Source organism: Hermetia illucens, chromosome 1, assembly GCF_905115235.1.
Source record: "Hermetia illucens chromosome 1, iHerIll2.2.curated.20191125, whole genome shotgun sequence".
Lineage (NCBI taxonomy): Eukaryota > Metazoa > Arthropoda > Insecta > Diptera > Stratiomyidae > Hermetia > Hermetia illucens.
In genome coordinates, this window is record NC_051849.1 from 121,778,625 (window position 1) to 121,792,233 (window position 13,609).

The following is a 13,609-nucleotide window of genomic DNA, read 5'->3' on the forward strand; positions in this document are numbered from 1 at the left end:
GGATCAATTTCTTTGGCCGGCGTCGCAATGAATGCCGTTCACTCCAAGTACGCGCTGGTCGGAATGGACGATGAGGCAGTTGAGCTTGTCACCGACGTTCTCGAGGACTGTTCTTATAAGCGACTAAAAGAGCAGCTCATAAAACGCCTGTCTGTAGTCAGTGCGACAGCTAAGCCACTTATTGACAGGCTAACGGTAAGTGACCGTGCGCCAAACCAACTATTGCGTGAAATCAAGCAGCTGGGTGATGACAAAGTCGACACCGAACTGCTTTATTCTGTGTGGCTGCAGTGGCTCCTGAAGAGCACACAGGCCGTCCTGGCATGTGCAGATTCGGGGTCTCTGGACACGTTGGCGAGAACCAAATTCATGATGTCCACGTGCAACCTAGGTTGGCGAGGTGTCTCAAACAACTCAAGCAAGGTGGCACAAATGCAGCAGATGGTAGCAGCATTAGCTTTTCTCCTTTCTAAGTTTCTAACTAATTCTAGTCTGTCATGTTTTGAATTTGTGCTTACGAAACCTCTCCAATCAATTAGAAAAAACTTTGAACGCTCTCTGGGTGATGAAGTATTAAAGGATTCCAATATCCACCACTCTGTGTGTTATATATGCTTAAAATGTATAATAAAATTGATCAGAATGAACAAATTAAGGCGCTGGTTGAATTTAATTCGAAGGCCAAGCTTACGCATCATAATCAACTAGATTGTGAAGTGCTTCCCCATGCACAGGAAGCATTTAGTCGTTTCTCTTCTAACCATCCGACTTGGTAAGCAATGCTATCTGATTCTGAGCTTTCTTCTTATTGTCGAGATTTTCTGCTTTGGTTAGCCCACATAAACCAACCCAACTGGGGGAGAGGACCACATATCTATTTTCTAGAAACTGGACTCCTTTTGGTTTATTTGAGATAAGTGAACTAAAGCCTGAATTTCCTTTTCTATCATGGCCCGACGATTACTGTACCTTCGGTCAAGAGGAGCCTCGACTTGATGGTAATTCTCTACGTATATCCCCAAATGATCAATAACCCTTTGGATATCACCCCTCAACTTGTTTTGGAACATCATTAAGCAACATCTATTTCAGAGCCACCGTATATGGAATTCAAAAATCCTTTGAACGGCTCGTACTAAATAGATCCCCACTAAATACAGGAACATCGGAGATTGGTGGACTGGGTCTAAATCGATACCCTGGGTTCCAGGGAGAAAAATTATTGGGCCGGATCTGGCTGGGATCAGGGAAGTAATCCGACCGGGTTTGGGTAAGATGGGGAACATGATTAGATAAACGCGTTCCGTCCCTCCAAGTTGAGTGACTTCGTCCTTCTGTATTCATAGACTCCCACGGCTCCTCTGAACACAACTTCACACCTGCTTGATGGCTTAGGCAAATCCCTGGCCGACGTCTCGCCTTAGAATCTGTCGTTGACGTTTAGGTTCAAACCTCGCCCTAACGTCTTCGCTTCAACGTGCCTTGAGACGGCTCCCCCTCACCGGGATGTTTGCGGGGACTTGGCAATTGTTCCCCTGCTGCCCCCAAAGGGTAACGGATTGGCCTCTGTATACCTCTCTTCGGGTATAAGAGAGGGATACCCTTTCTCAACGAACTCCTTTGCCCTCAAATAAACTGACTGCATGAGCTTTATCATCGCGGAAGTAAACTAAGACCACCGATAGTTGCTCTGCAACGAACTCTGAGTAGGTCTCCCGGACCTCACTCCACGCAGTTTCAAAGCGTTCCTTAGTTCGCTTCTCCTGCCATACAGCGTCTCCCGAACCTCCTCAACTTTTAATAGCCGCTTCTGCTGGACTTCAATGATCTCCTGGATTTCAGTTTTTACCATACTAATTCCTTCTAACTGGTGATCACCGAGTTAATCTAAGTTGCCCGTTTCGAGTGGTCAATACACAGAATGACACACAGGAAACGTAGGAGGCGCAACACTGTAAGAATCTTTCCTTCGGTCGGAACGCGCCCACGTAATAACAATAACAAAAGACCAACGATGGTTAAATGTCACTCGAGAAACGTGGGAGGCATTTGGTCTGAACGCGCCCACGTAACAATAATACTACAAAACAAGTCGGGAAACCGAAAGCTGGGCGCTTCAGGTATGAACGCTTTTGTTTGCTGCTTCTGTGAGTATATTTGAGGGTAGAGCTATTCCATTTGTACGTAGCCCATTATGTATATGCATTTAGCATGTCTGACTGCCCACTTTAATGTGATATTGATATCTAGTTGCAGTAAGTTTACACAGCAAAGTCAACTTTGAGCTACTGTAACTTTGTTACTAATAGTATGATTTTGATCAAACTTGGAGATAATATGCTTCATATTATATTTTGTACTACTACCAACTTTTATAACTCTGGGATAAACTTAAGGGGGGTTTCACTAAATTTCCCCAAAAATATGGTAATAAACTATTATTAACTTTAATTTAAACAGATATCGATATGGAGAGTATTTTGAGGCCTGGGCACTATATAGAATGCATTTTTTTCAGATCTATCGGTTGGGTAGTTTCTGAGAATCATTCCCTTAAATAAACCGTCACTTTCCACCCCTCTCACTCCCCGCCTTTTTAACAAATCTCAAAACTAAGACCGGGTTCGTAAAGTCCTAATCAAGACCTTTCATTTGATACCCCACATGACTATATTCGGTGTTCGGTGAAAAACATGTTTACACCCTCCTTTTACATATATGGGGATCCCTATTAAATATCAACGTAGAAGGATATCACTCATTGCATGTCTGGGCATCCACAGTTCCCACCTTCTCACCAAATTTCGTGTCAATCGGTATAATCGTTTCTGAGAAAAGTGATAGACAGACAGACATTGAACCGATTTTAATAAGGTTTTGTTTTGCAAACAAACCCATAAAAACCAACGATGGATTAGTGTCACTCGAGAAACGTGGGAGGCGCAACATTGTAAGGATCGTTGCTTTGGTCTGAACGTTCCCACATAACAATAACATCAACCCAACCATCAACCCCAAAAATCCCAATATGTACACAATTGTTTATAATTTGTTCACCATATGCATTTTAAAACTGAAACAAGTTTGTAACTAAAAAAATTCTTTATTTGATGCAACAACTTATGTGAATAATCGTAGTTTAGCCCGCTCGAAGGACAATGTGTTTCGGCGATCTCCTAGACGGTATCGTCCAGGAACTATTCCACTTGGGCACCGGCCAAGTTCGCGCACTAATTCCTGGAGTTCAATTCGATGGCCGCGGTTACGTGCTTAAGGAAGCCTGGGGCAAATTGTCAAGTGAATGAGAGGAGAGTATGGCTCAGCGTAAGATCACAGCCTAAATGAATATTTACCGGCAACCAAGAAATGGCTTCAGATATTCCTAAGTGGATAGCAGACTTAGGAATCACTCGATTCTTAAACAAAAATTTCAATTATTTGTTCCCACTAAAAATAATTCCCAAAAAGAGGCGTAAAAATAAACTTTCTAATGTGATTTCCCCCTTAACATGTTAAGTCACTTTTTATTCCTTGCTGTGAATAATGCCACAGTTTGGTTTATTCTGACTTTCAGCTACTAGGCGATTATTTTCCCAAATATCAATGAAACAAAAAACACCTTACATTTTACATACATATATATTGGAACGTGCCGTTTTACCTGAGATGTAGTGAATTTTTCAACTAGAAAATTTTCATCAAAGTGAACCAAAATTAATTGTATTCCAACGTAACTGTTGTATCATCATCAACGGCGCAACAACCGGTATCCGGTCTAGGCCTGCCTTAATAAGGAACTCCAGAAATCCCGATTTTGCGCCGAGGTCCACCATTTCGATATCCCTAAAAGCTGTCTGGCGTCCTGGCCTACGCCATCGCACCATGCAGGGTCTGCCTCGTCTTCTTTTTCTACCATAGATATTGCCCTTATAGACTTTCCGGGTGGGATCATTCTCATCCATACGGATTAAGTGACCCGCCCACCGTAACAATGAGCCGGATTTTATCCACAACGGACGGTCATATCGCTCATAGATTTCGTCACTGTGTAGGCTACGGAATCGTCCATCCTCATGTAGGGGGCCAAAAATTCTTTGCTCAATTCTCGTTCCTAGCGAAAGTTTTACTTCTATATAAAACTGTTAAGCCTTTCACAATAATGTTATAATAATTTTCCAGCATATTTTCCCTTGTTGATCTCTTTTTCCTCTTAATTAAAAAAATTTATTGAAACTAAATATCGATAGTTTATTTTTTAATTTGAATACTTTTTACATAGAAATTCAATCATTATATTTTAAAAGCATATTTAATATACTTGCAAATGTTTTTTTCTTCAACTTAAATAATGTCACTTCACCCGCTCGAAGCCAAATAAAGTAAAAAATAAAACACAGTTAAGATTCTTTTAACATTTACAATTACGAACAGTCGATCTTATTTTTGCTTCTAAATCACTATAAATTAAAATAATATAATCGTAAATTGTACTAGATTCACTTCTAAATTTGAAAATTAACCAAAGTAACGTTTACAATGACTACTGTTGCTCCTTTTCACTTCGAAATGATAGCAATCTCTTTTTCACTAATGTTCTTACCTGTTGCTGTGTTGTTTGCTGTTGCTGTTGATGGGCTAATGCTACTACATCTACTGTGCCACCTGACGTTGAAGCTATTGTTGCTGTACTTTGAACTTGCTGAAGTGGAACAGCTACCAAAGAAGCACCAGAAGTTTGCAGACGGACGGGGCTTCCACTCTGACGTTGTTGACTCTGTTGTGATTGTTGTAGTGCGTTGATGATAGCTTGTTGTGTCTGTACTTGAGCTGCATTTGTTGCAACTTTTATGGTATTCGCTAAGTTTGATGTATTTGCCACATGGGTGCGAATATTTCCAGATGCCAAGGCTTGCGCAGATGCAGCTGATACAACCTTAACCAAGATAATTTTAATGTTGAATAAGAACATTTCAATTTAGGCCGTTCTGAAATCTCATTAGAAAAAATAGAAACGGGCCAACTAAATAATTTTTATTGTATTGCTAGTAAGCGACACAACAAATTAAAAGAAAACTTTAATTGAATACATATCATGTAAGTATATACCTGAATTGTTTGTCTTGCGTTGGATTGGGATGCTACAGATACTGGAATGACTCTACCGACACTTGTTTTCCCAAGAACTAATTGACCGCCTATTGAGGCGCCCGGCTGTGCATGACGGATAACTTGTTGAATTTGTTGTACTGTAACAGAATTCGTCAAATTTTTTGAATTCTGAACAATTAATTGCGTTGGAACCCCGGTTTTGCCTGTCATTTGTGCTATTTGTGTCTTTCCAGCCTTCCTTTGCTGTGCGATGGCAATTTGTTGCTGTAATTGTAACTGGCGCACTTGACTTTGATTGGCCATTGTAACTTTGATTGATCCAGGCTTAAGCTGAGAAAGGGTCATGCCCACTGATGCAGCAACAGTTCCTTGAGAAGTCTTCACAAGTGCTGCTATCTGTTGTTGTCCCGAAGTTCCAGGTTGTTGAACCTGAACGCTACCTTGTGCATAAATTGGCGATTGAGTTACTACTTGTGATTTAGGTTGCCCGATAATCGGGCGCTTAACCAGAAGCATTTCATTATCGCTAACCTGTCGCGTTATGGTTTGTTTTCCACTGGTTCCAATTTGTTTTATAAATTGAGTACGCCCTTGCACTGGCGCAACTTGAACAGTCGCAACTGATGTTACTACACCTGAAGAACCAACATTTGTTCCGGTTACCGTAGTTATTTTCTGTCCCTGTACTTGAACTGTTTGTCCAGATGGTACAATTCCGCCCTGTATAATTGTACCTCCTGCATTTATTAATGCTGTTTGTCCTCCGGCAGTTTGAACGACGGTAGTGCTGCCTTGCCCTGAAGATGTCTGCAAAACCTTTAAATGCTGACGTATGGGTTGCTGCCGATATAACTGTATTGCTGTCGGTTGGTTTGTTAGTTTCCCTGTTTGTTGTAAAGATCCTACCGCGATTCCTTTGGCAATAACCTGTTGAGCTAATCGAAGTTGAGTAGTTTGCAATTGGGGCTGAGCTACCCCTTGAGCTAAACCACTCATAGAAACGATGGTTGGGCTTTGAGAATTCGGTCGTTGTTGTAGAACCACTTCTTGCAGTTGTCCTGGTGTAGCAACAATTCGTTGTGCCCGTAAAGTTGAAGCATTCAGTTGCGGAATTGTTGTGTTGGGCTGTAAACCAGAAGTGGTTGTAAGAACGGATCCAACTGCGGCTAATTGTGAAACTGATACCACTTGAGGTAGTGACTGCGTTGATATAGTTTGTACCAGCGTTGGATTTTGTGTCTGAGTAACAACTGTGGGAGCTGAAGTGTTCGGTTGTTGCTGCAATGAGACGATCTGAGTAGATTGAGATGTTTGATGGACACTTGATAGCGTAGAAACCGGAGTTGATAGTACAACCGATACAGAAGATGGTGTTACATTTCCTGAAGGCTGCAGCTGCGTTTGTTGAACTTGCACGTGTTGCACACCCGGCGGTGCTATTTGCTGCACTTGCCCAGCTACAATACCTGCAGATGGCGTCACAATAGCTTTGACCAATTGGGAAGTTGGTTGATGTACGGCAACTTGTGAATTAGGGCGTTGTAAAGGAGAAGTCTGCATTATTTGAGCCACTTGTTGCTGGGTGACATTAGCTGCTTGTGGAGGTTGCTGCACGACAATAGTTGATTGCTGTTGTACGGTGATGGACTGCTGTGCTTCTTGTGGTTGTGCTGATATTGGAATTGTCAAATTATTCCTTTGTTTTTCTTTTAGTTTTTCCGCCTTTTTCAAGGCGATATCAATGGGATTCAATGGACAATCATAGTTCACCACACCGAATTCACTTAACACAGCAGCATGTTTTGAATTTTTTTGTGCCTGAGTACCAAATACCTGCTTGGGGGGAGGAGCTTTCTTCAAGTAAGCAGCTTTGATGTTTTCAAATTTTAACTTTGATAACTTCGAAAACGAGTTATTGTTATCGCCAACAAAAAACTGAGACGTTCGCATTGTTCGCACTCCGCTTTTAACAATGGGAGATTTCGTTTGACCTTTCACTTTTTTCTGCTTTTTCGGACTTTCTAGCAATTTACCTTCTTCACGTGGTACAATTACAGCCTCATATCGATATCGACACTGTTTGGGTGAGCGATATGTCCGGGACAGCTGGTTCACTGTATCAGCCACCAAATCCCAATTCGGCGTGTGACCCGGCGAAAGGAGCATAAGATTCAGGGGTAACCCTTGTAAATTCTGCAAAACATGCAGAATTGCAACGTCTTCATATATACACCATTCAGTCATTCCTTCTGGTTCTGTTAAAGGTTTTAATGAGAGCGGTTGCTTCAAACCGGGAATCTGCAGATTTGGTTTAAATATTCCGCGATATCGCTGCAACTTCAAATCACGGCGCAACTTCGCCAATGCAGGTGATGGCCGATCAAATAATGATCGCGGAGCAAAGTAATTATCTTCTTTACGAATTTTTGGCGCCCGTCTTGCTTCACCTGAAAATCCAGCCTCGGTCCTGGATCTCTTATACTCCCTTTTCACGTATATTGGTGGTAAATGGGATTCAGGCATAATGTCGCTTTCATACAAAAAGCTCAGCGAATAATCTATATAAATATCATTGTCATTTTGAGGTGGAGTGGGTGGACACCAAATCTGGAACGATTGTTCAGATAATAGTTATATGGATAAATCTTTTTCGGACGAACTTACCGGCATCTCGGCATGTATGTTATTCGAAACCCATATCTAAAAAAATAAAAATAAATTAACCTTGCCTGGGGACCATTTCTCGAAAGCAAAATTAGAAATTAATATTATCGACACCTTGTTTAGTTATAAAATATACCTAAAAATCGGTTGCAGAGCATAGTATTTTCTTCTATATGCATGAAGGCAATACTGCACAAAACATTGCAGAGTGAAACGAAAAAAAAAGATTATAGCAGATTAAGGCTAAGCCGAATCATATTGGCGAAGCAACCTTCCCTTTTCATATTCATGACATGAAATATTTGTCAAGATTTGGCAAGAAATGAATGATTTCATCACTTCAATTCCAATTAGAAATAGATACAAACTTCAGCTCTATATGTGTTTTCTAAGACAGTCAAAAATCAATCCTAAAGCTTTATGAATTAATTGTAATTAAATGTAAATTAAATATAAATAGACCTATAAACTACATCCTCGCAGCTGTGCTGTTTTATTATTTTATTTATAAATAAATATAGTAGTTTGGAAATGGCAAATTGAAGGCTGTTTTGGTGCCGTATTTGCTGCATATATGATAATATCAATTGACCACTTTACATTAAAATAGTTTTCTTTTAGCGAATATTAAGATAAACTATGCCATTGCCAAACATTGGTGGTACTACATGAATCAGAATGAAATATTGTTTAAATTTTAAAATATTGAATGTACTGGAAACTATCAAAAATAATAAAAACACAGTAGCAAGTGTAGTTTTATTTCGCTAGATCTCATATCACTTTATAAATAAGACACCAAAACAAATTAGTTTCTTCTGATAGCGAATATGTTGATAAAAAGCGCTAATCGTTGCATGGTCCCCAAACTATTTTTTTATTATTTACATTTATTTATAAATAAAATAAACAACACAACTTTTCAATTTAAGCAAGGATTTTTTTTTATTTCAGGCTCAATTTTTTCCTATGATGTAGTTAAGTTCTTATAATATTTCAAATGAGAAAAGAATAACTTTGGAAAATATACTATAGAATAGATTCTTGCTCTAAAACTAATATTAGGAATATCGACCAGACATAACTGACTTATGTTTAACATCTCAAAGTATAATTTGTTTACAATTGTGAATCTTGTTTGTAAGCATCAATATGCCACTTTAAAAGCGGTGGTTGTCTTATCAAAATTGGCTTAGTTGAGCCACTAATTTCTCCACAATTGTATTGTTGTTCAATCAAAAATCAAAAGGTTTTTTTTTGCAGTGAAACCTTTCAATTGGCATCTCCAAGTAAACCCCCCTCAAAAAAGGTTCGTTCTATCAGTTTACGTACACTGCTAAATTGAGATAGTGAAATACATACTGCACATCAAAGACTTATTTTTATCAGTGCTCACAACAGACGCTTGTGTCGTAAATTATGTCTTCCTTACTCTTGAAAACTTATTACCTCCAGATATGTAATATATATAATATTGTCTCAAGCATTCCCAACGCAAATCAGTGTATATTGTAAATTCTTTCCAATTGAAGATTTCACATTGTCGAGCGGAACTTACGAAAAACACATCCGCGTGTTCACGCATTATTCCAGAAAGTAGCATTACCACACATTTTTTCTTGTGAAACAGCTTCATGCCGCAACGAAGCGGTGGAATTTCGTTCTAAAATGTTCACAGAGAATCTGATTCCTTACTCACTGAAGTAAATGATGTATGAAAATAGTTTTTATGTTCAAAAGAATAGTATCAATTAGGAGTGCGTATGTACATATTTCTTAATGACTGCATGTAATCCTCTGCTGTTGATGGGAGTTTCACATCATCAACTCAAAAAGACTCCATGTGATTGCTGCCCAAAAGTAGAGAATGACCCGACGAACCGTTGTGGACGCGTCTCATAAATAAATTCTTAATCGCACCCTTGAAGAGCAACATTGCTAAATCCATCACTCGAATTATTCCAATTCCAACTGTGTTGGTACAATTCAATAAGTATGGAAAGCATTATCAAGACGGTCCAAATCCAGGATTCGATTTCAACAGCGAAGTGCGCCTGGTCATTCTACATCCTTTCAATGACTCCATTAGAGATCGCCTGGGAGTTGATGTGTTATTAGTTTTGGTTAGAACAACCATTGGTGATTTTAACAACCATTTATCTAGTTTATGGTTCTTATCAATCTGTTTAGAAGTAGATTTTATTTTTTTGCCGATCTTAGGAGTAATATTTAATTCAGAGTTAATGAGAAAGTTATTGGTTTCCCTCGAAAGAGATGTTCTTGATATTTTCAATGCTTTCGTTTCATTGCATTTCCCTCTTTCTTTACTTTTAAATTCTTTTTTACTTTGATGGGAATTATTTGATGAAGTACTGCCCTCACGTGACTTATTGAAATCTGAATTAGTGGCATTGTTCCCTTCTGTTCTACGACTATTCCGAGTGTTGACAGGACGAACACCAGGGAGAATGGGGCTAATGTCAAGGGTCCATAGGTTAATCTTAACTGACCCACGTGAGCGTGTACGAGGACTATTAACATCTACATGATTCTCTACAAATTCTAGTTTGTTCAGTGATGTATGAGAAGAATGCCTACTGCTCATTTCACTCTCATCAGAGGATGTAATATTTTTTTGTCGATTGATACAATTTGGTGTACCGTTTGCCTCATTAGAATCTACCATTACATCTAAACTACATTCACTATAGTCTTCAGAATTCTGGGAGCTTTCGTCGCTAGAGGTTATATTATTCCCATTTCCTTGATGTACCTCAATAGGCGGAATTCTCCGTCTTGGTTTACCAAATCGCAATGAGTTTCTTCCTTTTGTTGGTATGAAGTATTTTTGAGATGAGCTCGTTGTCTTTCGTTTCGTTCTAGTTTTTTGTTTTATTTCATTACTATTGGGTAAAGTAAGCTTTGGTTTCAAATTACGCAACAAAACTTTGCGCTTCTTATTTTGCAATTCCTTCGCAGGAAATGACTTACGTTTCACTGTTCCTTGAATAGTTTTTCTACCTAATTGAGTCAGTTGTTTTTTAGTGACGTTCGGGATTGGCTTATTGTTAATTTTTTTTTCATTGACAACTTTTTTATTAACCTGGTTTTTAGCATCCTCTCGGCTATATGTGATGAAGTCTTCATTCTGATTTTCAATTTTGCGCAGCTCTTCTTCCTTTTGTAGCGTAGCTAGACGGTTGGCTTCCCATTCTCGTTTTTGCTGTTCTATCTCCGCTTCTGCAGCCCGCAACTGTTCAGCCGTCCATGCTCCACCTGTTTCTTCCACAAACCGCATAGCGTATCGTTCGATTGGACTAAGCTGTAATAGAGTTGAGAATGGAATTTTTTTTAACAATTAACATTTCAAATATGAAACGATTTAAAAAAAAATAAAATGAAAAATATGTCTACGCATCAAATAATTTCATATCACTTCAAAACTAAAAATTCAACAGCATTATTAGGTCGAAAAATCATCGAGATTATCAATGTATTCATCATACCTACTGGCTTTGGCCTTCAGTCTGGTGTCAATCAACCAGCTAATCAATTATTTTCAAGGGTTATATCTGTTTGGAACCCCCAAAAAAGGATTTTTTCAAGATTATTCTGTAAGCACATTTTTAAACTATAGCCCACAAGTAATATACCAATCGATTAAGAACTAAATAAACCAAATGGCGGCTGTACGACCGTACAAACAAAATAATATTTTTTAGAAGTTCCCCGCGGCGAGCAGTAGCTCGTCACCATCTAAAAGCCCAATAAACTTTCTTTTATGAACTAGATAAGTATAGCTGGTAATATATACACGATTATAGTTTTAGAATTTTTTCGCAAAATGCTGGAGGCTGAGAAGAAAAATTCGCTTTTTTCGGCGAAAGAAATTAACTCAAAAAATTATTAAAAGCAATTCTCTTCATCAATCAATGTACTTTATTAAATGAGCAAATAATGAAGTTACGATTTTCAAGTAAATCGCATGAAAACTCGTCGAGTTCTATTGCTCGCAGATCTCGAATACGTGGTTTCGGGAAAAACACGTTTGAAGTTTAAAAACGCTATAACTTTCCAAAATCATAATATGGTCCATATATTTCTTTTTAGCTTCACTCTGGTCTTCCCAGCATGATACTATTGTCCTCCCACAACTATATTTGACCATTTCAGCTCTTTTCTGGATGCTGTAATGCTGGGCCCAGCCTCTTTGCCATATTGGAAAGTGAGTGCTTCGCTTCTTAAATGCGGTTCTTAGGAGTTACTCGAGAGAAACTAGTTTTAAAAATATTTCTAAGTTGTTTTTATACAAGGTCGCTATTGATTATGAATCTAGGGATGTTTTAACGTAAAAAAAATTACAAGCAGATATAACACCTTACTCGAATAAACTGATCGTGACTAAGTTTTATTGTGGCCAATTGAAATCACTAACTGAATTATCAGTGCTTGTGGATATAACTTAAGGACATAACTTAACTTCAGGGCTTGGCCTCCCACCCTGCATCCACCTATCCATCTTCCCATATGATCAGGACAGTTCTCCGACCCAGTGTAATTTGTTCAAGAAGATGCTACTTCCACAGAATTTTGTGGGTATTTCGTAATTTTCTCTTACGTTAGATTAATTAAAAAATGATTGTTTTTTGCACCAGATGGTGTTAAAAGTTTAGCATCACTAGGTTACTGGAAAAGGAGTTGTGAATTATGGAGCTCACCAGAAGATGACGAAAGATCACCGAACAAAACGAAAAATGTCATTCAGTTAGAGATAAATGACTTTAAAAACATACAAACACACATACGCAATGATTTTTTACTCAACCAAATATAAAGAAATTTGGCTGACTTCAGAAATATCCTTTTGTTCCTTATGATGCATAAGGAATTTAAAGATTCTGATCAAAATATACAAATAAGAAACCGGAAGCGTGGCGCTTAAGGTATGAAAAGTTTTACGGATTTTTGTATAAGAACATTTTCGTAGTTCCATTTGTATTAAGTTCGTAGTATATATTTACTAGGCATGGTAGACCACTCAGTTCACATTCATATAATGTCTTAGAGTTTAAAAAATTTACAGAAAAAAGGTAACTCTGGCCTACTTGTTAATAATAGTTGCTTCCAAATATGATTGTCTATATTCTAGACATATTACTGCAATATTTAAATATTCTAGAATGAAACTAAGGAGAATTTTTCATTCGGTTTTCGAAAAAAATAATAGTACACTATCAATTTTATTTGAGCAAATATCAAAATAGTTATTTTGAAGCCTAGACGTCATACAGGGACATCACCATATTTTTTTTCAGATTTCGGCGTAGTTAGTTTCTGAGAATGGTGCCTAAATTTAGTTAATCCCTCGTTGACCTCCTTACTAATACCTAATTCGGAAAGTACTAATTAAAATCTCCCATTTTATACCTCTAATGGCAACATTTTGTGAAAGAATAAGTTCGAATAACTCTACGCTTCAGGCATAAAGGTTTTGTGTTCATCTTGTGTGAGAAATGCCCTATTCACATTTTCCTACCGCATATACCTCTAAAATATTCCTTGATATACATATGTATTTCCAAACTCAGACTCTGCCGTTCATAAGAGTTCACCTTATATGATGATGACGTCTACACGTCGTTAGAGTGCGATAAATTCACATGAAATGCACAATATTAACGTTCTATAACTATGTTAATAATAGTTGGATTTTTATTAAACTTGTCAAGATTATTTTGTACTTCTTGCGTGAATTTAAGCGAGGTTTCGGATAAATTTCTGAAATATGGCAATATATTTTGAGGCTGGGACTCACATTTTGAGCCCTCACTCCCTT

The 13,609-nt window shown here is 38.2% G+C and overlaps 1 protein-coding gene across 1 annotated transcript in view; it reads right to left on the reverse strand.

Moving 5' to 3' along the window:
• Nucleotides 1–4,227: 4,227 nt before the first annotated feature.
• The window catches only part of LOC119648327 (helicase domino), an 88,153-nt gene continuing 78,771 nt past the window's right edge, over nucleotides 4,228–13,609 (reverse strand). Inside the window, 4 exon segments of the mRNA XM_038050058.1 lie at nucleotides 4,228–4,933; nucleotides 5,107–7,716; nucleotides 7,774–7,809; nucleotides 10,877–11,095. Of these exon segments, the coding sequence (XP_037905986.1) occupies nucleotides 4,541–4,933; nucleotides 5,107–7,716; nucleotides 7,774–7,809; nucleotides 10,877–11,095 (3,258 nt within the window). The 3' untranslated portion in view covers nucleotides 4,228–4,540.